Source organism: Micromesistius poutassou (genome assembly GCF_964030765.1).
Source record: "Micromesistius poutassou genome assembly, chromosome: 10".
In the NCBI taxonomy this organism is placed as follows: domain Eukaryota; kingdom Metazoa; phylum Chordata; class Actinopteri; order Gadiformes; family Gadidae; genus Micromesistius; species Micromesistius poutassou.
In genome coordinates, this window is record NC_140280.1 from 18,546,421 (window position 1) to 18,571,391 (window position 24,971).

A 24,971-nucleotide genomic window follows, 5' to 3' on the forward strand; every position below is an offset into this window, starting at 1 on the left:
GGAATGATGAGAGGTGGAGGCAGGCAGGCCGGAATCACTTTAGCCCTACACGTCTCCGGCTTGAGCCATAGTGAACCGGAAGACAGAGAGAAATAAATGTTTTTAAAAGAACGTACAAACTAATTCAAAGGGCAGATTGATTTACTTTTGGGTTGTTTTTTTTGGCAGAGAGTGAATAGTGTCCTGCTTCATCTTCTCTACCTGGCTTCACCTGCCGTCACCTGGCCCACTTTGGGCATTTCCAATAGAGGATGTAAGACTGGTAAGTGTGTTTTAGGTGTGTGTGTGTGTGTGTGTGTGTGTGTGTGTGTGAGTGAGTCTATTGGTGATTGCTAGTTATTGTGGGTGAGTTTGATAATTGTGTTGATAGTTTGGTGTGTGTGTGTGTGTGTGTTTGTGTGTGTGTCTGCTTTTGAATTGTGTCTTTAGGGTGTGTGTGTGTGTTTGTGTGTGTGTCTCCTTTTGCTTGTTTATTGGGCTGTTAGTTGTGCGTGTGTGTGTGTTTGTGTACTTATTAATTGTATGTGAGTCTGTGCTTGTTACTGTGTGTGTGTGTGTGTGTTTCTGTGTGCATGCGTACGTGTGTGTGTGTGTGTGTACCCTCTGTGTCAGGCCAGGGGCTTAGCCGTCCCAGCCAGGCCGCTCTGTGGGTGCTCTGCATTAGAAGGCTAAAGCCTCTTACTGTAGACGCTAACCTCGAGCCCTCCTGTGGCCCGACGCTCACAGCGGCCATTATGCCTACTTAAGTAGGTGGTGGAGCACACACCGGGGGCCGCACCGGTAGCAGCCGTGTGTGTGTGTGTGTCGGTGTGTCGGTGTATTCATGAGTACGCTCCTTCTCTATCCGTAATCGTTCACATGGTCACAATGGGGACTGTGTGAACGTGTTGGGGGAAATGCTCAAATCGAGCTCCAATGTGGGTAATGATGCCTCATGCTTTTGGTTTGGTTTAGATGGTTGTGCGGTGTATCAGGTTATTGTTAGACCAATGAACTACTTTTGGGATTTCTGGCATCTATATATTGTTAATAACGACACATACGAGCAAATCACCTTAATATACTCTGGATATGAATTATGGAGCAACAGAGACAGGGAATGCAATGTAGTGTCATCTAAAATTACAATTGTGTACACAACAAATGCTCAACAGATCGTGAATCTGCTGAGCATGTTTATTACAGTGAGCGTGAGACATTTACAAACATGGCATTTTGTAAAAGGCATTTCTCTGCACCGAACGCCACTGCATATTCCCCCACTCACACAATCATGCGCCCCATGAACAAGCTCCATGAAGACCACCTCTGATGAACTGGTGCGCGTCCTTTACAGAGGTCTTACCAGTGGAAGTCATGGAGGACTGGGGAGCCAGAGTCTCACAGTTGCTCAGCGGATTAGGAAGCCATCCAGGGGGCCCTCGGCGTCTGGTCGTCTGACTCGCATCCATGTGAGTCCTGCTTGTGACCTCTTTCCACATACGTGCACACCCATGCATCTCCTGGATGGACCATACAAATGCATAGAAACCCCCACACACACACACATGCACACACATGACGATTAGAAGTCCAGTTTCTTAGCAGGATGTTTTGCATTTGCGAGATGGCTTCTGGCTGGAATGTGTGTCCAAATTGTTTCACTTCTGTCAAAGATAGTGCATATTTGGGGCACTACAAATAGGGCTTGGCTATCTTGTAGAGCGGTCAAAAATTTTGAGCATATAAATCCCGATATCCCTATATAATGCACTGCACCGTAAAAAAAAAGAGGTGTCCAACTGATGTGAGCTTCCTTCAGCACAATACCCCATGATGCATTGCGGTTTTAATTTCCACTGGATTCCTCCCAATAGATTAGGGAGCAGGAATAAGTCATTAGGAGAACCAGACATAACAGTCCAGACGGACAGGAAAGGGTGACTGACTGAGAGCTGGAGTCACATGAACACTGTTTGCCCATGGGCACCTGAACCTGGGTCGATACAAAGCCTTTTGCCTTCATGGTCAGTGGCACGCCACCAGGTCCAGCCACCATGACACACCATGGGTGTAGAGCAGACACATACTGTAACCCATGTGCACCCTGGGGGTCTGGCTAAGAGGCTCTGGAGTGGCATATGCTGTGAGCAAGGGGCGTATGGATGGACTTGGTAGCAGATAACACTCAAGGAACTTGGCGAGGAATATGTGCTCCACTGAACCTTTGCTTTTTTGATTCCACTCAGAAATTGGATCACTTATGGAGTCTTTATGCTGTTTAAGCTACATTTGATTTATTGATTTTGATCCGTGACTATTGAGGTGGCTGTGTTCATTTGATAGCACGTCAAACCCTTGTTAATGAGGTTGTTATTGTAACACTAATAAGCACTTATTCTAGGTATTTTTTAAGGCTTATTTTCTATTCAGAACTGAAACAGAACTGGGGTTAAATGGACTGGCATTTCAGCATTTCAGTTATTACCACAGTAGGCTTATAACATTTAAAGCTGTACAAGTCTGTGACAATTGATAGACACATTGTCAATATTAACACATTAGAGAAGTAATAATTGTCCAACTATATTTCTGCTGTATTAGAATTCCTGCATTAAACCAAATGCATACACCGACAAATACACATTTCTACATGTGCTTAACATACCCTTGGGATGTTGAGACACAGACTGGCCTCAAAACCGGATTTATCCGTGCTACTATGAGCGAGACTCACTTCAAGCTAACAAGCTCCGGCCAGTAGAACAGTGTGTACTACTGTGGTGTCGAAGCACATTATTTAACAACCTTGGTCAACAGTTGCTCATATCTAAGCAGTAGGATAAGCCCTGGGAATTCAATTAAGCCTTTAAGGGCCGAGGTTAGCCCCTATCCATAGCGTAGCATAACGTAGCATAGCATACCGGCAGGCAAAAATGTCACTACTCATATGTTGGAAGTAATTATGGATAGTTCATAGTACTGCATTACAATGAAGACTATCAATGATGATGTACATGGTTATTTGAGTGAACAGTAGCCTACTTGCAGAAGTGGTCCAGTTCTTGCAGTAGACTTGGGGAGCGGAGGGTGTGTGTGATAGCCTTTTTATTTGGCCTGGGAAAAGTGTTATTTAGTACTTATTGTCTGAGTTTTCTGATTTTAAAGCACCAGGCCAGATGCATTGTTACATGCACAATGCCTCCTGGGTCATGTTGATTAAGTGAGTTTCACATTCTCATGTGTCTCCTGTGCCCCCTTGTCTAACAGTGACATGTTAGTGGATAATGATAGTTGATGATCTGGGAAAAAAAACAACTAGGCCTATCGTCCATTACAGTGAGGGATGACTCAAGGTTTGAAAGAAATTTCAAACCCATTATTTACCAAATTGAGAGGATCTTAATCCAAATCCCACCCAACAGTATTTATACACCGTAGCCTATAAGAAGGGAAATGCAATCCTGCTATTTTCTGGTTCAAAAATGTAACAACAACATAACTTATAAGCATATGTTTTACTATATTGCATAATCGTGTTTCACTCATTCTCTATTCCGATGTCTTCCTCTGCATCTTCCTCCACAGCCACCCATCATATGCTGACCTCCGATGCCCTGCGGTGAATTAGAGGCGACACCATGGTCATCTTACAACAGGTACTTAACAGACACGCTCACTATAGAGCGTGGGTATCTTAGAAAAAGTGGCATATAAATGCAATTCATCATTATTTGTATTGTTATTATAATTTGTTTATAGCAAGTGGCAGATTGTACCATTTTGACGATTGCACATTTTTTGCGATTAATATGTTGTGTGTGTCAACTGAACCGAACACCTGTCTTAACAAATGTTATTACGCTGTTCAACCTTTGAATGAGGCGCTACGATGGATCTGGTCCCATCAACAGTCTAAATGAACCGTAACATAATAAAGGCTTAAGGTCAGGGTCTAGACGTAGGATCCAAACGTCTTGGCCCTTGGCTGTCGTTTGATGCTTTCTATCACAAAAGAGATTTGCCCCTCTATAGTCTTCGTCTGTACCCTGAAAACAAAGATCATTTAAAAATGTGTTATGAAGATACAACAAGATAATCTGGTGATGAAAACTACAATACAATGGAAATATTTTTGTTTGTCATACATGGAGAAAGGCCTCTGTTATTTCCAATTCAAGCTCTTCCCAGGTGTATTGTGTAAAGAAGACAGACACTGTCTGAATCCTGAGACTTGTAGACTCTATCAGACCAGACTTCCTGCATCCCATTGATTGACACTTGATTCATGCAATCAGCATTAAGCTCCCACACGTTGTGGAGCTCTGCTTAGCAACAGTAGTAAGCTCTAAGGTTAAAGGTAGTTACATTCTGTCATTCAATGGGGCTTAGTCGTCATTCGTGGAAATCCACCTGTTGACTGTGTTGGTACTAGCCAAACAAGATTTAAAGATCCCATGGCATGCTACTTTATGGACGCTTTTATATAGGTGTTAGTGGGCCCCTAATACAGTATTTGAAGACGTTCAAGAAATTCAGCCTTGGTGAAGAACTACAGCCACTACGAGCCAGTCCCACAATGAGCTTTCCACAAACGTGCCGTTTTTAGAGGCGGGTCAAGGTGGAGGGTGGGGGTGTGGCCCTGAGCAGCTTGCGGCCACGGTACCATGTGCTAGTGTTTACAGTGGAACACTGAACACTCCGGGTGCTCCGGCGGGAGTCCTGGAGCTCTATATCTAAATAATAGCATATTATATATAGATATCTAGATAATATAATATATATTATCATGGCCAAAAGCTGTGTGCGCCTCCAAATGATATTATGAATCTCAAATGACTGCGTCAGGTTCTCCGACGTCTCTGGTTCTTCCACTTCCACGTCAATCTTAGGTACAGACTGAACCACGAAATGGAGGAGAAAGGGATTGTTGCCCACGATTGTCTCCTGCCGGAGCCACAGTCCCTTTCTTCTCCATATCGCGGTTCCCAATTCCTTCTCATCCATGGCCGAGATAACCCCCACTACGAGTCTCGTTGTGGAAATACAAGAGACGTCAGAGAACCCGACGCAGTCTAGTCTTTTCACCAAATGGGAGCTTTACGCAAGCTTGCATTATTGGGTTGCGTGGTATGCGCCATAACACCAACAGTAGAACGGTTATCCAAATAACAAAGAAGTGTACAACACTTGCGTTACAGTGTGTACACACACACATGTGGCTCTCGCACGGTCGTAGCTCATTGTCTCATTGGCGGGCCAAATTCTCTGGGCGGGCCAAGCAGAGAAGGTGGCGGTAACCTGCCTCCTTATGACGACATATGGGGCCAAATTCCAAATCGTCGTGTTTGAGCGTTCATTTTTTCAAAGGCGGAGCAGGATACCTACTGCTCGTTTTACACTTAACGCCATTTCTAGCCACTGGGGGACCATAGGCAGGCTAGGGGAACTCATATTAATGTTAGAAAACCTCATAAAGTGAAATTTTCATGCCATGGGACCTTTAAGGGAACCACAACTTTAAGGGAACCACTGTAACACATTATACGTTTACACTGGCTCCCTACTATTATGCAATTATCTTATTACTACCAACTGAATTAGGTTATGGTAAATTGGTTCACTCACATGAAGCGTTATCCACTGTAGCATATATGAAGTAGTAGTGTGGTGAGCTAACTGGCACTGGTTGGTGTCTGACTCCATAGGGGGACTACGTGTGGCTGGACCTCAAGACGGGTCGGGAGTTTGATGTCCCGGTAGGAGCCGTGGTCAAACTGTGCGACTCGGGACAGACCCAGGTCCTGGATGACGAGAACAGCGTGAGTCCCTAACAGAACCAGACCCCTACCAACTATCTTAGCTAAAACCGTTTGCTTCCCTGCTGCACCATGTTTAAGAACCAAATGCTCAAATCAAACCACAGAAATAGCACCACTTCTGGTCACATTGCATGATTGCGGTTCACTTTTTAAAGCTGATCCTGCTGTTTAGTATTCTTTATTTTTTGCGTGTGTAAAACAAAAAAACAAGAAGCGAAACAGAAGAGAAAAAATGGGCCAGGCTGCCAACCTGGTTTGTTTATATTTAAATGAAGGAGTTCCTCTTTTGTAAACACTTTTTTAAACGTACAGATACTCCGTATCGTACAGATACACCTTGCAGATACATGAGATACTTGTGTGTGGCCCCACAATTGGTGTCGGTTGGTCCAGATATTGTCACTTCCAGAACAGCCTTTTTACACACTTATGCCCTTTCATTTGTATTTATGACACACGCACCCCAACCCCACCTCCCTCTCCCACCCTTCCCCCCTACTACCCCCATGCAGGAACACTGGATCTCTCCACAGAATGCCGCCAACTTCAAGCCCATGCACCCCACCTCCATCCACGGGGTGGAGGACATGATCCGGCTGGGAGACCTGAACGAAGCCGGCATCCTCCGGAACCTGCTCATCCGCTACCATGAGCATGTCATCTACGTAAGCTATTTTTACCATGTTGCCAGGTGCCAAGCGCCTTTCTTTTAAATCTGTTTAACAGTCGAAGTGAAGCAAATGTCATTAGAGGAATGCAGCTTGAATCCGGTCATATTTTCATGGAGAAGTACTCTTTTACAGGAGGCCGTCCAATGCGTGTGATAGTAGGTGGGGAATTGCTTGATACCCCCGAGGATTTTCTTTTAAAATGATTGTCCTGCCTTTCCTTTGCCCTCCCTACTCTCCCTTTATATAGACTAACTGTGGTGGACGGGTGAGTACAAACTACAGAGGATTGCGTCTTCTAAGCATTGCCGCCATTGCTAAATCAAATCCCTGATCGATTCACATCACTCTCTGGCTCTTTTCCTCCATTCAGTCTGACCTTTTATCCTTTTTGCTGGTGCTCAGAAGTGCAACACATCAAGCTAAACTGTTCTTCCAGTCTTCAAAGGTCCACTCAAATGATTACCGTCAATAAACAAGTAAAGAATAAAAAAAGTAACATGGAAACAATCTTGAAATTTTTCCACGGCGAGGTTGCTTTCTTCCATCACACCTTTACACAACTTTTGAAACCCCATCGTTCCAATCATGTGGTCGGAGGCAGGCGAAATTCTAGTGAAATGCTAGTGCTAGACTCATGATTTCTAACAATCGTTGAGAACGATATTCTACTAATATAGGTGAAAGGTTTGACCTTCCATCAAACTACTCTGGACTTTGACTCATGTGGACTTATGACTTATATCTTAGAAAAGAAAAAGCGGTATCTTTGTTTTTCACCATGTTTGTGTATTTCTTTATTTCCGCTATAGACGTTTACAGGCTCCATCTTGGTGGCGGTCAACCCCTACCAGCTGCTGCCCATCTACACCCCTGATCAGATCCGCCTGTACACCAACAAGAAGATCGGGGAGCTGCCGCCGCACATCTTCGCCATCGCCGACAACTGCTACTTCAACATGCAGCGGAACAAGAAGGACCAGTGCTGCATTATAAGGTGTGTGTGTGTCTTACTTATTATTAATTATATTGAGATTAATAATGTGTATTCTCACGACATATGCCTTAATGTGTATTGTCGTGACATATGTCTTAATGCATATTATCGTAACATATGTCTTAATGCATATTATCGTAACATATGCCTTAATGTGTATTGTCGTGACATATGTCTTAATGCATATTATCGTAACATATGTCTTAATGCATATTATCGTAACATATGCCTTAATGTGTATTGTCGTGACATATGTCTTAATGCATATTATCGTGACATATGTCCTAATGTATATTATCGTGACATATGCCTTAATCTGTATTCTCGCAACATATGTCTTAATATGTATTATCACGAGTCACGACATACGTCTCAATTTGTATTATCGTAACATATGTCTTAATGTATATTATCGTGACATATGTCTGAGTGTATATTCTCGCGACATATATCTTAATGTGTATTCTCGTGACATATGTCTTAATGTGTATTCTCGTGACATATGTCTTAATGTATATTATTGTGACATATGTCTTAATGTGTATTCTCGTGACATATATCTTAATGTGTATTCTCGTGACATATATCTTAATGTGTATTCTCGTGACATATATCTTAATGTGTATTCTCGTGACATATATCTTAATGTGTATTCTCGTGACATATATATTAATGTGTATTCTCGTGACATATATCTTAATGTGTATTCTCGTGACATATATCTTAATGTGTATTCTCGTGACATATATCTTAATGTGTATTCTCGTGACATATATCTTAATGTGTATTCTCGTGACATATATCTTAATGTGTATTCTCGTGACATATATCTTAATGTGTATTCTCGCGACATATATCTTAATGTGTATTATCGTGACATATGTCTGAGTGTATATTCTCGTGACATATATCTTAATGTATATTATCGTGACATATGTCTGAGTGTATATTCTCGCGACATATATCTTAATGTGTATTCTCGTGACATATGTCTTAATGTATATTATCGTGACATATGTCTGAGTGTATATTCTCGCGACATATATCTTAATGTGTATTCTCGTGACATATGTCTTAATGTATATTATCGTGACATATGTCTGAGTGTATATTCTCGCGACATATATCTTAATGTGTATTCTCGTGACATATGTCTTAATGTATATTATCGTGACATATGTCTGAGTGTATATTCTCGCGACATATATCTTAATGTGTATTATCGTGACATATATCTTAATGTGTATTCTCGCGACATATATCTTAATGTGTATTCTCGTGACATATATATTAATGTGTATTCTCGCGACATATATCTTAATGTGTATTATCGTGACATATATCTTAATGTGTATTCTCGCGACATATATCTTAATGTGTATTCTCGTGACATATATATTAATGTGTATTCTCGTGACATATGTCTTAATGTGTATTCTCGTGACATATGTCTTAATGTATATTATCGTGACATATGTCTGAGTGTATATTCTCGCGACATATATCTTAATGTGTATTCTCGTGACATATATCTTAATGTGTATTCTCGCGACATATGTCTTAATGTATATTATCGTGACATGTGCCTCAATGTGTATCCTCACGACATACCGGTATGTCTTCATTTGCATTATCACGACACACGTCTCAATTTGTATTGTCGTGACGTATGTCGTTGTGCATATTATCGTGACATATCTCTTGGTGTATTCTCATGAACTATGATATGATATATGACATGTTGTGACAGTGGGGAGTCGGGAGCTGGGAAAACGGAGAGCACTAAACTGATCCTCCAGTTCCTGGCCGCCATCAGCGGACAACACTCCTGGATAGAGCAGCAGGTCCTGGAGGCCACGCCCATCCTAGAAGGTCTGAGCATATACCATACTTTATAAAACGGGGGGCCTAAATCAAGCGATCTGATTGGTTCCCAACCGTCGTATATTGAGCGTATACACACAGCTATGACGCCCGTTCAGTTTACAGAGTTCAGTATCACTCCGCGCCTAACTCTAACTGTTGTTTATGTATATATAAAAGCGATAGCGTAGTTCACTGAAGCCTAAAAAACATGTTGATTGCTGGAGAGGGTGGAAATGTTGTAAAGCAATAGGCACACGGTCGGCAATTTAGCCTACTATTGAGTTCGAGTGAACTCGATAGAAGGCTAAATTGCCGGCGAACCAAGCTACCGTCTGTAGCCTAGCCTTCTCTCTGAAGGACGCTACAGTGTGTTGCATAGCAACCGCCGTACACTTTGCCGGCAGCCAGGAGGGACTACTTTTCTGTATTCGTTAAAAAAAATGCTTTTCCGACTTTCTCGCTTTTTCAAAATTGAGGGTGTCTATGACTTTAATTTCGCCATATTTACGTAACCGTTTTATAAAAGCAATAGATCACTTCAGTCAGTGATATACGGTCATTATACCACAGTTAAGGGGCGTTGTCCGTCCCGACGCGCAGCGGAGGGGCGGCGACCCCCTTCACTGAGCGTATACCACAGCCTGTCGTGATCTATTGCTTAAATATACTGTATATATATACAGTATATACTCTGAATAAATCCCCCTCCTGCCTCCTATGTTTCTCTGATTACATTCATAGATCATTTGTTTGGATACATGCAGATGATGTGGTTAAGGACATCATCGTTATTGAGGAGACTATTATGTCCCCATCCCGAGTCACAACAATGGGCTTTCATGGCATTAATAGGCATATTCCAACTATATTTTGGTCAAGTCAATTTCCTCATAGTGGCATCTTCCTGAGTTATTTTTCATACACATAAGTTATATGCACATACTTCAAAAATACATATGCAAGGAAAAGAGATGCAATGTGTTGGATTTATGTTTTTTATCACTTTGAATTGTTATGGGATTCAGATTACGCTACTTATTGTGTCTAAACCAACCCTAAACTCTAAATCCAGCTTCTTGATTACATTACATTTCGGTCCCTTGATGTGTTTGTGTGTGTGTGTGTGTGTGTGTGTGTTTATCTATTCCCCTCGCAGCCTTTGGCAACGCCAAGACCATCCGCAACGACAACTCCAGCCGCTTCGGGAAGTACATAGACATCCACTTCAACAAGCGGGGGGCCATCGAGGGGGCCAAGATAGAGCAGTACCTGCTGGAGAAGTCCCGGGTCTGCCGCCAGGTGAGGGAAGACACACCCAGGATGGAACGCACGCGCGCTCGTTTACTGTCCATGTGTCTTCTATTGAGGGGCTAGTGAGGGAGTGGCTCAGGTGTTATGGTGACCCCGGCAAAGGGATCCGCGTTTAACACTGGTCCAATCTTTTAGGATGTTGATATATGCAAATGTTCAATACAAAATAATGTTAAATATTATTTATATTGACTATTATTGATTATATATTTTTTTCTAAATATAAGACATGGATAATTGTTCCTAATCCGGCCGTGTTCCATTATAACTCACCCTTCCTGCCCTGACCCTCCTATCCTCTTGTGGGTGGTTGTGTGCAGGCTCCTGACGAGAGGAACTACCACGTCTTCTACTGCATGCTGGAGGGAATGCCCCCCGAGCTGAAGACCAAGCTGGGCCTGGGCCGCGCCACTGACTACTCCTACCTCACCATGGTGGGTGTCTCGCTGTCAAACAATAAATACACCCGTTTAAGCCATGTAATGAGCCATGCTCCTTTCATCTATTATATCTCATTCAACCCTTTGAGTTTTATCATGTAAACATCGTTTTTTCACTTTTTTCTCTAATAGGGGTGATAAATAAAGTCAAAATAAGAGCCTCCAACCTGACCTCGCTTTTTTTTTTTTCGCCCCCAGGGGAACTGCACCCAGTGCGAAGGCCGGGACGACCTGAACGACTACTCCAGCATCCAGTCGGCCATGAAGGTGCTCATGTTCACCGAGACGGAGAACTGGGAGATCTCCAAGCTGCTGGCCGCCATTCTGCACATGGGGAACCTGGGCTTCGAAGGTCAGTGCTACAGTATTCCTACAGTATGCCCAGTAACCCTGGGCAACCAGCTGAACGCAAATGAATTTTGTTTGTTGGAATATCTCAAATTATGAAACAGGAAGCAAGGTATTGTACATCCGCCCCGTTTAGTGGTTGGTTTCCGGATCAGGCTCTGTGGCTTCCCTCACACTGAAGTCCTTCTGTAGCACAGAAAGATGGCTGGACCCCAGTTGACCCTGGGAAAGACAGTATTGAGTTCCAGAGACAAGCAGTTCTCTTTGGCCGTTTCTCAATTCGCGTTCTCGTGTGTTCTCGTGTACTTGCGTTCTCGATAAACGTCATCAGTGGTAGCCCAAGCACTGTTCCAATTCCAAGTACGCGAGAACGCGAGTACTGTCGTAAAACCCGGAAGTGTTCTCGATGCGTTCTCGATGAGGCCGTTCTACCGAGGACGCATCGGAGGTGACTCGTGTGGACTTGGGACCGTTAAATATCCCAGAATGCATCATCGAGTCCGCTGCTGTTCCAATTGCAGGTGCGTACTCGCGTTCTCGGAAGTCTGTACTTGAAAGTCCGGACTTGCCAAGTACGTACTTCCAAGTCCGCGAGAACGTAGTCCGCGTACTTGGTATTGAGAAACGGCTTTTGTCTCCCAACAGCCCGAACTTATGACAACCTGGACGCCTGTGTGGTGGTGCGATCCCCTGACCTGATGACTGCTGCCTCGCTGATGGAGGTCTGTGTGTGTTTGTGCACTACCTCTCATGAACCTTATAGTCTCCAAGATCTCTGTTCCATTTTCACCAACACCCAGTTTGTAACATTCATATAACACTGCAAATTCAAGGGCTTTCATCAGTGGGCTGTAGGCGCTCAGTCACCATTGTGTTACCTCGTTCGGCAATAGATAGTGACTTAGCTGACATTTGTTTAAATTAAAGTCTTTGGAGATCTTCGAGATTGCCACTTAAATGTTTGATTGAAAGGAATAATTGAATCAGTCAAATCAATAAATCAATCGTGTCTATCATCACCAATAGTACAGGTGTCCCTGCGGCACTAGTCTGTTTGGCCTCTGCCTCAGGCCTCACATATATAATGGATTCATTACTGTTGAGAGAAACTCCATCTAATGAGTTATTTAGTCTGCTATTGAGGGTTCTCCTCTCAAGTTTTGAGAAATGAGAAGAAGAACGGTGCATGGTTTTAATTACTGTAATTCATCAAACGGAGCCTTTTAAAAAAAACATTTACCCTGGATTGAATATGGATGAATAAGTAAAATATTAATGGAGAGCAGTTGAGAGAGCCCATTCTTGAATAAATGTGTGTTGTTGTTGTTGGCTTGTTTTGTGTTATTTACCAAATGCCATACACATCTACACAGATGGTAAACTCTTCTGTTCCACTTGACTAGTTCAGAGATATTAATCCACTTTAACACCAACAGTTATTCAAATGTTTACTCATGTGTGTTTTCACTGTGAGCAAGCAAATGCCGGCTTCAGCTCAATTTCTTTTTGGTTTCACTTTGGTTTTCACTTTTGGTTTCACTTTTGGTTTCAAAGGTGGATCCCAAGGACGTGATGGTGTGTCTGACCACACGCACCCTCATCACACGTGGAGAGAGCGTCGCCACACCCCTAAATGTGGAACAGGGACTAGATGTCAGGAACGCCTTTGTCAAGGTCACAATCAAGCTTCCAAAACCCATATAAACTGCACACAGATAGTTAGCTATCCCAAAACTCAACCAGTCGTTTGTCAAAATGTATACAATTCATGAAGGAACATTTTCTGTCATCGAACATATTACACGAAAAAGCATAGCTCAATTACCCTAGCAGCAGAAATTAGTTATGTTCAGGGAATTTATTTTGAGTCATTTTGAGCTATTATGTAATAAATATTGCATATTATGCCAAAAAGGAAATCTCAGGAATTGGGGACTCTTTGACAAAACTGCTTTTTGATGGTCCACACCCTATTCAGTTAACTACCCCCTGTGTAGCATCACTAGTTTATATTAAGATTTGTATATCCGGCTTCCCTCCTTCCAGGGGATTTACGGCAGGCTGTTCGTCTGGATCGTGGACAAGATCAATGCTGCTATCTACAGGCCCACGTCCTGTGAGACCAAGATCCAGACCAGGTCTATCGGACTGCTGGACATCTTTGGTTTTGAGAACTTCTTTGTCAACAGGCATGTGGCACTGTTTATGTGATATGGATCAATGTTTGCTTTGTAAATTGATGAACTGTAAATATATATATTTTGTGAAGTTGCTTCATCTACAGGGGCTTTCCCAGTGACATAACAAGCACCAACACCCTACTATAAAACGTTGTCCAACAAAGATTTGTGATGTGAAGAAAAAATCATCCAACAACATTGGTGTTTCTTGCTATTTTTTGGGACAGTGTGTAAACACCTTTAAATAACTAGAAATGGCCGCTGTAGAGCCAATGACCTTAGTTGGTTGCAGGCTACAGTCTCCCAAGATAATCTCAAATGTGTACGTGAGCTTTTCATAATACCCATGAAATGCTCAAGACCACGGAAAAAGACTCGAGACCCTAGGAAATCTTTTTAAAATCTCTCTCTGAGGCTTTTCATGGAGAAGATAATCACACACCTTCAGTAATCCCTTGTTCACTTCTCTACCATTTACCCACTTATACAGCTTTGAACAGCTGTGCATCAACTTTGCCAATGAGAACTTGCAGCAGTTCTTCGTCCGTCACGTCTTCAAGCTGGAGCAGCAGGAGTACAACCTAGAGGACATCAGCTGGCAGCACATCGAGTTCACAGACAACCAGGACGCCCTGGACATGATCGCCAACAAACCTATGAACATCATCTCCCTCATCGATGAGGAGAGCAAGTTCCCCAAGGTACAACAACCTAACACCTTGCCTTTTGACGGCCATTTCCCATCTTAAGTGGAGTGGAAAATGTCCATGACATGCTTTCTCACAATGCACAAATACCGTCTGACACAGCATAATAGAGAAGGTCCTGCCTGACCCCTTTAGTCTAAAAAACATGATTGTTTCATTTGAAGGGGTATATTCTACAGATAAATGGATTGTTATGCAGTGTTTGCAGGGTTGAAAGCACTGTGTTTGTATGTTGTTCTATCAGGGAACGGATGGGACAATGTTATACAAGCTGAACTCCCAACACAAGCTCAACCCTAACTACATCCAGCCCAAGAACAGCTACGAGACCCAGTTTGGAATCCAGCACTTTGCCGGGGTGGTGAACTACGAGACAAGAGGTACGTGTCTTACAAGATTATTCAACATCCGGGTTAAGGTAGAGGTTTACAGAAGTCAATGCCCCGTCTGTGCTCTATTACAAAACTGAACTAGACTACAAAATACCAGACTCTACTGACCAAAGCCCAACCATAACCCCATACCAGGTACCAAAGCTTTTTAGAGTTACAAAAATAACCGCTTTCCTCAAGACTAATCTCTTAAATGCCAGTTGACCTATAATAGGAAGGGAAAACTCTTGCACAACTGGACTCGGTATCGTGATTCATTCATTATTCATAATCCACAAGCACTAGAACTTAACACTGCTGCTTGTTCCATTTTTTGCATAGACGTTTTTGCATATCGTTTTGTCTGTGATGAAAGAGAAAGGGCTCATTTAGTGATATTACTTCCCCTGTCCTCCCTGGCAGGATTCCTGGAGAAAAACCGAGACAGCCTGCACACGGACATCATCCAGCTGGTGCACTCCTCCAAGAACAAGTTCATCAAGCAGATCTTCCAGGCCGACGTTGCCATGGTAAAGACATCTGTCACCAGTGGTGAATCCTGGATAAGACCAAGTGGAATGCTGGACCACTTGGTCTTATCCATGGGGCACCATGACGGCTCTTTTAGCACAAGAGACACAAGCATTGTGTCTCTTGGTTCTCTGGTTCCTCTGGTTCCCATATCTGCCCAGGACGTTCCTCCCATTTTGTAAACTCACCTTGATTTTGAATGAGCACTTCTATGCTTTGTATGTCTCTAGATTTGAGCTAATGCAGTGCAGCCCTTCCTGATATTTCTGGTTCATAAGGTGGATAGCCTGCAATGGGTTAGTGAAGGATGTTTTGTTAACTGTAGTTATTTGATCAGATGGTCAATCAGTGTATCCAGTTAATCAGTGAATTCAGTTAAAGAATACATTCAGTTAAGAAATCAGTGAATTCAGCTGGTGTAGTGGTTAGGTAAACTCTTCTATGGGGGTGGTTCTTCTCTCTTTGCTCGAGGTTGTCTGTCCTGTGTTGGCAGTGGACTAACAGCGCTAGTCTTTCCCTTCCTGTCTCTCTCTCTCTCTCTCTCGCTCTCTCTCTCTCTCTACTCTTGTTCACCATCATCAGTTTCTTTGTGGCTATCAGCAGCCCAGCACTCCTACTCCGAAGGTAACCCAAAACGTTTCAGTCTGTAGTGGCCTGTGGTCTGACATATCATCCTGTGTATTTGTTTTTTGTCAGTTAGCCAAATACTGTTCTGTGATACCCAAACTATTATTAGAACCATCCACTTCCCCAAACACCTCTGTTGCCTTGATTTTAAAGAAAGGTGCGGTCGTCAGTATAAAACAACAGTGACGAAGATACAAGATTTGGTATTAAGCTTCATAACATTATTATGAGTACACGCTTTTTGCGGTATGTCTCGTTGGTTTCGTCATTGCATTAGTAGTGTGTGAACCTTCAGCCAGCATGCACACTTTACAAGACAAGATAAGATAAGATAGTACTGCATATATCCAAGATTGGAACTTGAGGCACACACGCACAACAGAATAATAAATGAATAAATGCTTTGCTTTTCAAGTTCATGCTACTTGCATGACTTCTCCTTTTGAATATACTGTAAGTTCCCCCCCACACTCCTTATAACAAAGTTAGAGCTAAAATCGCCGCTTGGTGAATGAGGCCTATAAAAAAAGGCCTGTATTAATATGTTCTCCTGAATCCCCATGATCTCTCTCCAAGAGCTTCATTTACTATTTGACTATGGTTGAGGGAAAGCTTATATTCACATTGACGATAAGGAGTAAAAGTCTGCTAATTTCTTTAAAATCCATTTCACACTACCACTCGTTATTACCACAACTACCCTGAATGTTGAGTTTGAGTTTGTGTCCTGTGTCCTGTGTGTGTTGTGTTATCAGTGTCTCTATGTATCCCCCCCCCCGTGGTTGTCACTTTCCAATTTCATTCCCGCCACAAATGTAGGTCTGGCTGGAGTCCCATGCTATGCATCCACAGCAGCCAGTTACTACGCATGGGTCTGGTGGATGTTGACGTGCCCTCTGGTGTCTGCTTGTGTTCAGGGCGTGGAGACCAGGAAGCGCTCTCCCACCCTGAGCAGCCAGTTCAAGCGCTCCCTGGAGATGCTCATGCGGACACTCAACCTGTGCCAGCCCTTCTTCGTTCGCTGCATCAAACCAAACGAGTTAAAGAAACCTATGGTGAGTCACTACGTATTTAGTGGGTGTATTTATTTGGGGTTTATGGATTTCTATGTCACTATGGATGTCTTCTGTGTCGGTTCTCTTGAACTCTGAGAAAGACTTGGAGACAGTTGCAGAGCTATCGTCAATGCCAATGACTTCTAATTTACTTTCAATGGCAGGCTGTGCTTGTGAGTTGCGGATTAACCACACCTTGCAATATTTTCTACCAATTTTAAACAACGGCAGATAACGCCAATGAAAAAAGTAGGAGTGAAGGGTGACATCCAGGGTGACATCCAGCTATGCACACAAATTGTACTCAGGAAGTAATGATTGGCTGAAAGGATAACTCCCAGCCGCCCGTCCAGAGTGTCAGTCCGTGACACCCCTTAGTATGGCCTGTTGACATGTTGGATCTGTGTGACTGTCACTCACCGCGGTGCAGCTGTTCGACCGGGGGCTGTGCGTGCGTCAGCTTCGCTACTCTGGCATGATGGAGACCATACGGATCCGGAGGGCAGGCTACCCCATTCGCTACACCTTCGCAGAGTTTGTGGAGCGCTACCGTGTCCTGATGCCCGGCATCAAGCCGGCACACATGCAGGTCAGCAGCGCCGACAGTTATAATCTAGAGCTGTTATTCTCATGCTCATCTCATTGTCAGTAATGATTATCAACTGCATCTCATCATTACTTTGCATTACGTAACACTACATCATTATCACTCATGATCATTAGCATAATTCTGTTTCCATTATTGTCTCATGATCATGATCATTCTCACTGCATCTCATTATAATTTATCACCATTACCTCATTATTGTGTCTTTTAAGTACAACACACATGTATTGTACTGAAGCGTTGTTCTGTTCCTCTGTGTTGATCCATCCAGGAGGATCTGCGTGGAACGTGCCAGGAGAGGGTCTGGGCCATGCTGGGGGAACATGGCGACTGGCAGATTGGCAAGACCAAGATCTTCCTCAAGGTTATTCTTGTTTACTTTTTCTCTAAACCTCAAACCATGTTTTGTGGAACAACATGTTTTGTGCAATTTTCTATTTGCTATTTGCTATTTCTGTCAAATAGTCACATTGTCATACGAAATTTAAATACATTTTCCTCAAAACCAGGTGGAAAAGCAGGTTGGTAGCCTGATCAAGGTTCACCTCACAGGCGTTTGTTTAATAAGATTTGCTGAACAACCTACCTGTACATTGGGACAATACAGGCAGCATTTTGTGAAATATGTCTTTTCAAAGCACCAAATACGAAAACGTAAGGTGGTGCATTATTATTTTTCATCCACTGCTATATGTCAGATTTTAGCAATGTCACTGTGTTTTCACAATTTTTGGGGAGATTTTCTTGGCTTATCTGGGGGGCTTATGATTACAGGGTGTTATCAAATCTCTTGAATGTGGGCCTGTTAAACAGTTTGAGAAGTTCTACATAACGTGACTCTAGCTGGATGCAGAATTTCCTAAGGTGGACATCCATCACTAACTAAGGCTTATTTCTGCTGGTGGCTATCACGAGACGGTCAGATTGATTGTAATTCTCCTGCGGTGTGTCTTGATTTACATGGCCGCGGGCAAACAGTCTTGCGGTTAGCGGTCTTGACATTCACAAATGTCCCGCAAAAATTTTGCATTTTTGGCAGTGCCTTTTTTTTTTTTCCCTGAGCTCACTCCCTAATTGATGGACAGACAATGTAATCAGTACGACAAATTAGTCTTTCATGTTAATGAGATTCTCTGGTCCAACGGCAGTGATTTCAAAAAGGCTCTTATCTATGATTAGTCTGTATCTTAATTCACCTGCTTAAAGCTGTGCGTCACTCTTTGCTGATAAATGTGCGTATGTGGGCGCTTCCGTGTGTGTACACATCTGTGTGTGTGTGTGTGTGTGTGTGTGTGTGTGTGTGTGTGTGTGTGTGTGTGTGTGTGTGTGTGTGTGTGTGTGTGTGTATTTGAGTGTACAAACACCCCCAACACAAACACACACATACACATGTGTGTGTTTGTGTTGGGGGTGTTTGTACACTTCTATGTCTATGTGTGTGTGTAAGCATACAAACACATGTGTGTGTATGCTTGGGTGTCTGTTTCACAACTGTGTGTGTGTGTGTGTGTGTGTGTGTGTGTGTGTGTGTGTGTGTGTGTGTGTGTTGTGTGTTGTTGTATACCAGGACCACCATGACATGCATCTGGAGATTGAGAGGGACAAAGCCATTACGAACAAGGCCATTCTCATCCAGAAATCTGTGCGTGGGCTCAGGGAGAGGTGAGGACCTGCGATCATTCCCTATAGAGCCTACTGCCTCCACAGCCTCTGAACTGTAGGAGATATTATATAGGCTATATTATAGTAAGGTATAGAATAGTATAACCTAGTATAGTACAGTACTGTACAGTACAGTACAGTATAGTATAGTACATAACAGTACTGTACAGTACAGTACAGTAAAGTATAGTTTAGCATAGTATAGTATAGTACATTACAGTACAGTACAGTATAGTATAGTACATTTCAGTACAGTGAAGTATAGTATAGTACATTACAGTACAGTATGGTACAGTAAAGTATAGTATAGTATACAGGCTAGTATAGTATAGAATAATACAGTACAGCATCGTACATGTTTCCAGTGTATGATCAGACACCCTTCACCTGCTCTTTATCTGTGTATTTAGTTATTTAACCATTACATAACCAGGGAGTTTTCGAGGGAGACCTGGCCAAGATGAAACCCCTGTATAAGTACAAGGTTAATAATAAACTATAGAATAGAGCATGTCAAAACAGACCAGGAACCATTAAGGCAAACAGAGCATGATTAAAAACAGACAACAACTACTACCAAATCCAGATGAGGAATAGAAAATACCCTCTGCCTACACATGACTCTGCATATGTGTGTGTGTGTGTGTGTCTGTATGTGTGTGTGTGTGTGTGTGTGTGTGTGTGTGTGTGTGTGTGTGTGTGTTGCGCAGAACCCATTTCCTGCGTGTGAGGAAGGCGGTGACAGTGATCCAGAAGATGTGGAGGGGGTATTGCTGCCGCAAGAATTACCAAACTGTGAGTATCCTCATTGTGGTCCTTATTATCACATCATCACCTCATGCAGTAGATTGTGCTTGTATGGACACAGTAGGCCCTGCAAATCCTTCTTTTTAAAATCGTTTTCATACTGAAATGACATCTGCCCTGAAGGAGTTCACCTCAGCTCACATTTAAAAAAAAAAGAGTTCACCACAAAGTGTTCTTCAGTGGTAACCTTCTTGGTGTTTTCTGTTCTCTGGAATACTCTCTGGATAGAGAGAGGCTATAATCACTCTATACCAGTGCCCGTCACAAAGCATTGGAAATGAACAGCCTAGATTTCACCTCACTCCCTGGTTCCCAGTGACCATACTGCATTAGATTGTGTCGTCCATATTGTTAGAAATGTCCGAAAAATATTGAGGCAAATGACTAAAGAGTCATGGGTTTATAGCCAGATCCTATAAGGGACATTTTCCACATAATTGTATGCACATCTACACCCCTCATGTTCTCGGATCACAGCAAGAGGAGCGATTTCAACATTGACCGAATGACCCTCTCTAGCCCCGTGCCACTCGCCTATACCCTCCCTTCCCCTTTAGCGAATCATTTGAACATCTTCAAATTATCCTCCTCTCAAATATTTCTCAAGCGTGACTCCTGCCTGCGCTGGGCGCTCTGGAGGCCGTCGTGTTTCAAAGGGACCCTCACTAACCGGCTCCGCCCCCGTCTCTCTCTCCCCAGATGAAGGTGGGCTTCCTGCGGCTCCAGGCGCTGTACCGCGCCCGGACCCTGTGCCTGAGCTACCGGCGGACGCGCCGCTGCGTGGCCCTCCTCCAGGCGCGTTGCCGTGGCTACCTGGTGCGGCAGACCTTCTGCCGGCGTCACCGCGCCGTGCTGACCCTCCAGGCGTACACGCGGGGGATGATCGCCAGGCGGCTCTGTCACCGGCTGCGGGCGGAGGTAAACACTCACCACTGCATTTACTACTGCTACATGTGGCGGGTGGTGGACGGCCGCAGGGAGGGCCTGTGGTGCTGAAGCGGAGCCAGGGGGCCACGGGGGGGCAGGGGGGGGGGCAGGGGGGGTCAGCGGGGTCAGGGGGCCAGGGGGCCTGGGATGGGGATGACAACGGGAACAATAGGCGGAGAGAGAGTGTGAATGGGAGCCGTCGGTAGAGACGGGCGGTCCTGTGTCCTGTGTGGATGTGGCGATGGGCGTGGTGAGGCAGACCAGACGGGATTTCCGTTAAACGTGATTTCGAGACGCAGGTTAAATGCCACTTCTGGAGGCACCTTACATTGATCAGTGCTCAGGTTCACTGATATTATTATTTATATTAAAACTTATTTAGTCGTCGTTAAAATCCTCAAATATCCTTATTGTGTGGTGAAATGGGAATGATTAATAACTGGATATCGTATCGGAGTATTGCGTTTTGAATTTTGTCAAATATCAGCCAGCTAGATTGAGCCAAAAAAGACTGATGTTTTATCCCAATCAGAAGAGGAACTTTTGCCTTATTTTGTATTTTTCTTTCGATTTCCCCGACATGTCGTCCAACAACCTAATGTTTTAACTATTTGTTTCCACGTACCTTCACTTTACACTTGAATTGTGTTTATATATGACATTTGGCAGTTGATATGATACTTGAAAGTGTCTGTGTGTTTTCCTGTTAAAAATGTATAACAATTTATTTTTTTAATGTCAATAACCAGCGAATGCCCTGTTGTAAGACACACTTTTCTTTATTTAATGTTCTGAAACAGTTCATGTTGAATAAATCATACATTTTTAAGTATTTGTTTCATCTCATCTCTGTCATCGCGGTTTTCTAGCATGATTGTAGAAGGATGTAGATGTAAATACACAAATAGAGAAGAGATCTATTTAATACAATCTAAGACTTATTAACTTAGATTGCTGTCACACATCATGTACAGTATATGTAAATGCCCCTGCCGACGCTCAGATAAAAACTTGTAGGTGTAGGAGTAATCCTACAAGATATTTCTTTGACTTGACTTTCTTCAGCACTGTAGTCGGATAACTAATCGTGCGGTTCTCTGCTTTCTGTGGGTGTTGCCCATCTTTCAACTCGGCCACTGATATTCATTGTCTCGACGTTTGGGATTTCAGGAAATATTTAGAGGCTATTCTTTAGTTGTGGTGGTAACTGCAGCAGTATAGCTTGCAGTTTTAGTTTCCATAGTTACTCATCTTTATATTAACATGAAGAATTTCATCGCCCCCTTGCATTATCTCTCGTCAGTGTTGAATGCAAATGAGGTGCTGAGCATCTAATGCAAAAACCACGGTTTGCCTTGGGCTTGGTATTTTACCACTATAAAAATAAAAAGCAAAAAAATGGACAAAACCAAATGTATATTGTTAGTCTTCACTGATAGCTCTGTGGTTTGTAGGACATAGGAATTTGGAGACAAACAAAGTAAAAGAGCCAACTGGTTGCAAAAATACTTTTGGTCTTAACACCTCTTTGTCACTCATCTGTTTCTTCTCATCCCTCCATCTCCTCCTCCTCCTTCACTTCCCTCCCCCTCCTCCTCTGCCTCCTCTCCTCCTCCTCTCCTCTGCCTCCTCTTCCTCCTCCCCTTCCTCTTCCTCCTCCTCCCCCTCCTCCTCTGCCTCCTCTCCTCCTCCTCCTCTCCTCTGCCTCCTCTCCTCCTTCTCTCCTCCTCTCCTCTGCCTCCTCTCCTCCTCCTCTCCTCCTACTCCCCTCCCCCTCCTCCTCTCCTCTGCCTCCTCTTCCTCCTCCCCTTCCTCTTCCTCCTCCTACTCCCCTCCCCCTCCTCTCCTCCCTCCTCCTCTCCTCCCCTTCCTCCTCTCCTCCCCTTCCTCTCCTCCTCCTCCTCTCCTCCTCCTCCTCCCCTTCCTCTCCTCCTCCTCTCCTCCTCCCTCCTCCTCTGCCCCCCTCCCCCCCTCCCCTCCTCCTCCTCCTCCCCCCCCCCTCCCCCCCCCACAGCGCCTGCGTCACCTGGCCGCCGAGCGCCAGCGGCTGACGGAGGAGGAGCAGCTGCGGAGCCAGATGACCACGCAGCGGGCCAAGGAGGAGGCGGAGCGCCTGCACCGCGAGCGCATGGAGCTGCAGGCCCGCCGGAGGCAGGAGGCCGAGCGGGAGGAGCGGGAGGAGGCGCGCCGCAAGAAGGAGCTGCTGGCGCTGGTGGAGCGGAAGCGCGAGCAGCCCGTCGACCACTCGGACCTGGTGGACCGCATGTTCGGTTTCCTGGGCAACGGCGGCCCCCTGCCCAACCAGGAGGGCCGGGGCCCGGCCGGGTTCGAGGCGAGTCTGGCGGAGGGAGGAGGGAGGAGGGAGGAGGGGGAGGGCGCGCGCCCGGGAGAGGTTAAATAGATTAGATCGATTTTTGGATTGGATTGAATGTTTGTTGTTTATTGATAGCAGTCAAATATATTTGTTATATTTGTTATATTTGTTTTATCTTTTTTTTTTTTATTACGTTCAATTATTATTTAAATAATTTTCCCTTTCGTGAATTCCGACACTCTTTAGTAGATACTTAGTTAAGGTCAGTCTACAATCAATAGTCCAGGCGTTTTTTAGACAGAAAGGATATATTCTGTCAAAGCTCCCGCCAAACACTTGAAGAGTCTTGAAGAGCGTGTCTCCCGCCACCACCTCACCTCTAAACACGCTCTGCTCTGGACCAATCAGGATCTGGAGGCCCCGCCCAAAGGGGAGGAGTCGGTGCAGGAGCCACTGAACGAAGCCCCGCCCCTGCCCGAGGAGGACGACGAGGATCTGTCTGAGTACAAGTTCTCCAAGTTCTCCGCCACCTATTTTCAGGGCGTGTCCTCGCACACCTACATCCGGCGTCCGCTCAAACAGCCCTTACTTTTCCACGAGGACGAAGGAGACCAGCTGGTGAGTGGGACCTTTGATCTTGTCAACTAGCTCCTATAATACACAGAAATATATAAAGCAGACGAGATACTGACATTAAACGTGATATGATGGCGTAAGTGGGTGTAATCTTTAGATTAAGTGGATGGTAATATCGGCGTAATAGTGGCCTGATATCAAAAAATGCACTACAATAAAATATTTTGTTAATCGTTGTGACTGTTCTAGCCAAGTGACAACAACATTTACAAATCTACAAACCTAAAACTAATCACATATTAATCATATTACTATTAATATTAATGTCTCTCAATGGTTTTACTATTTTATTATCTATTTTGCCCAAATCGTCTAAGGTCCATCAAGTCTAGACCTCATGAGTTAGGGTTACTTTGTGTCCTTTTCTTCACCTTCTCTTCGCGTGTGGACCCCTGACCCCTGACCCCTGACCCCTCACCCCTGACCCCTCACCCCTCACCCCTCACCCCTGACCCCTGACCCCTCACCCCTGACCCCTCACCCCTGACCCCTCACCCCTGACCCCTCACCCCTCACCCCTCACCCCTGACCCCTCACCCCTCACCCCTGACCCCTCACCCCTCACCCCTGACCCCTGACCCCTGACCCCTCACCCCTGACCCCTCACCCCTCACCCCTGACCCCTGACCCCCACCCCTCACCCCTCACCCCTGACCCCTCACCCCTGACCCCTCACACCTCACCCCTCACCCCTCACCCCTCACCCCTCTACCCCCTCTGTCCCCAGGCGGCCATGGCGGTGTGGATCACGGTGCTGCGGTTCATGGGGGACCTGCCGGAGCCCAAGTGTCCCGTCACCGTCCACGACGGCAGCGAGAAGATCCCCGTCATGACCAAGATCTACGAGACGCTGGGCAAGAGGACCTACAAGAGGGAGCTGCAGGAGCTGCAGGTGGAGGGGGAGGTGAGGGGGACACGGGTGGAGGAAGGGGGGGTGGCAGGTGAAGGGGACACGGGTGGGGGAAGGGGTGGGGCGGGGGCGGGGGGGCGGCGAGTGTTGTTTAAAGATGTTTGGTGGTCACAGCAGTGGTGTCCCAAAATGCTCACTCCTTCACGTGTTTGTAGATGACTGAACATCACAGAATTAACATGACAAATTACAAACATGGCGTCTGA

The 24,971-nt window shown here is 44.6% G+C and overlaps 1 protein-coding gene across 4 annotated transcripts in view; it reads left to right on the forward strand.

Moving 5' to 3' along the window:
* Positions 1-3,620: 3,620 nt before the first annotated feature.
* myo7ab (myosin VIIAb) overlaps positions 3,621-24,971 on the forward strand; it is a gene marked incomplete at both ends in the record, with an annotated part of 36,057 nt that continues 14,706 nt past the window's right edge. For 3 of the 4 annotated variants that reach the window (XM_084474160.1, XM_084474163.1, XM_084474161.1), the window contains 24 exons: positions 3,621-3,638; positions 5,688-5,801; positions 6,314-6,466; positions 7,282-7,466; positions 9,217-9,338; positions 10,489-10,631; positions 10,964-11,077; positions 11,282-11,435; positions 12,077-12,153; positions 12,986-13,105; positions 13,478-13,620; positions 14,102-14,312; positions 14,563-14,698; positions 15,113-15,219; positions 15,803-15,844; positions 16,765-16,902; positions 17,333-17,491; positions 17,781-17,873; positions 19,077-19,171; positions 19,882-19,966; positions 20,678-20,896; positions 22,920-23,237; positions 23,628-23,837; positions 24,583-24,759. In XM_084474160.1, coding sequence (XP_084330286.1) covers positions 3,621-3,638; positions 5,688-5,801; positions 6,314-6,466; positions 7,282-7,466; positions 9,217-9,338; positions 10,489-10,631; positions 10,964-11,077; positions 11,282-11,435; positions 12,077-12,153; positions 12,986-13,105; positions 13,478-13,620; positions 14,102-14,312; positions 14,563-14,698; positions 15,113-15,219; positions 15,803-15,844; positions 16,765-16,902; positions 17,333-17,491; positions 17,781-17,873; positions 19,077-19,171; positions 19,882-19,966; positions 20,678-20,896; positions 22,920-23,237; positions 23,628-23,837; positions 24,583-24,759 — 3,333 coding nt within the window. Of the gene's footprint in view, positions 3,639-5,687; positions 5,802-6,313; positions 6,467-6,719; positions 6,738-7,281; positions 7,467-9,216; positions 9,339-10,488; positions 10,632-10,963; positions 11,078-11,281; positions 11,436-12,076; positions 12,154-12,985; positions 13,106-13,477; positions 13,621-14,101; positions 14,313-14,562; positions 14,699-15,112; positions 15,220-15,802; positions 15,845-16,764; positions 16,903-17,332; positions 17,492-17,780; positions 17,874-19,076; positions 19,172-19,881; positions 19,967-20,677; positions 20,897-22,919; positions 23,238-23,627; positions 23,838-24,582; positions 24,760-24,971 lie in introns of all 4 variants that reach the window. The other variant, XM_084474162.1, reaches the window with a different exon arrangement.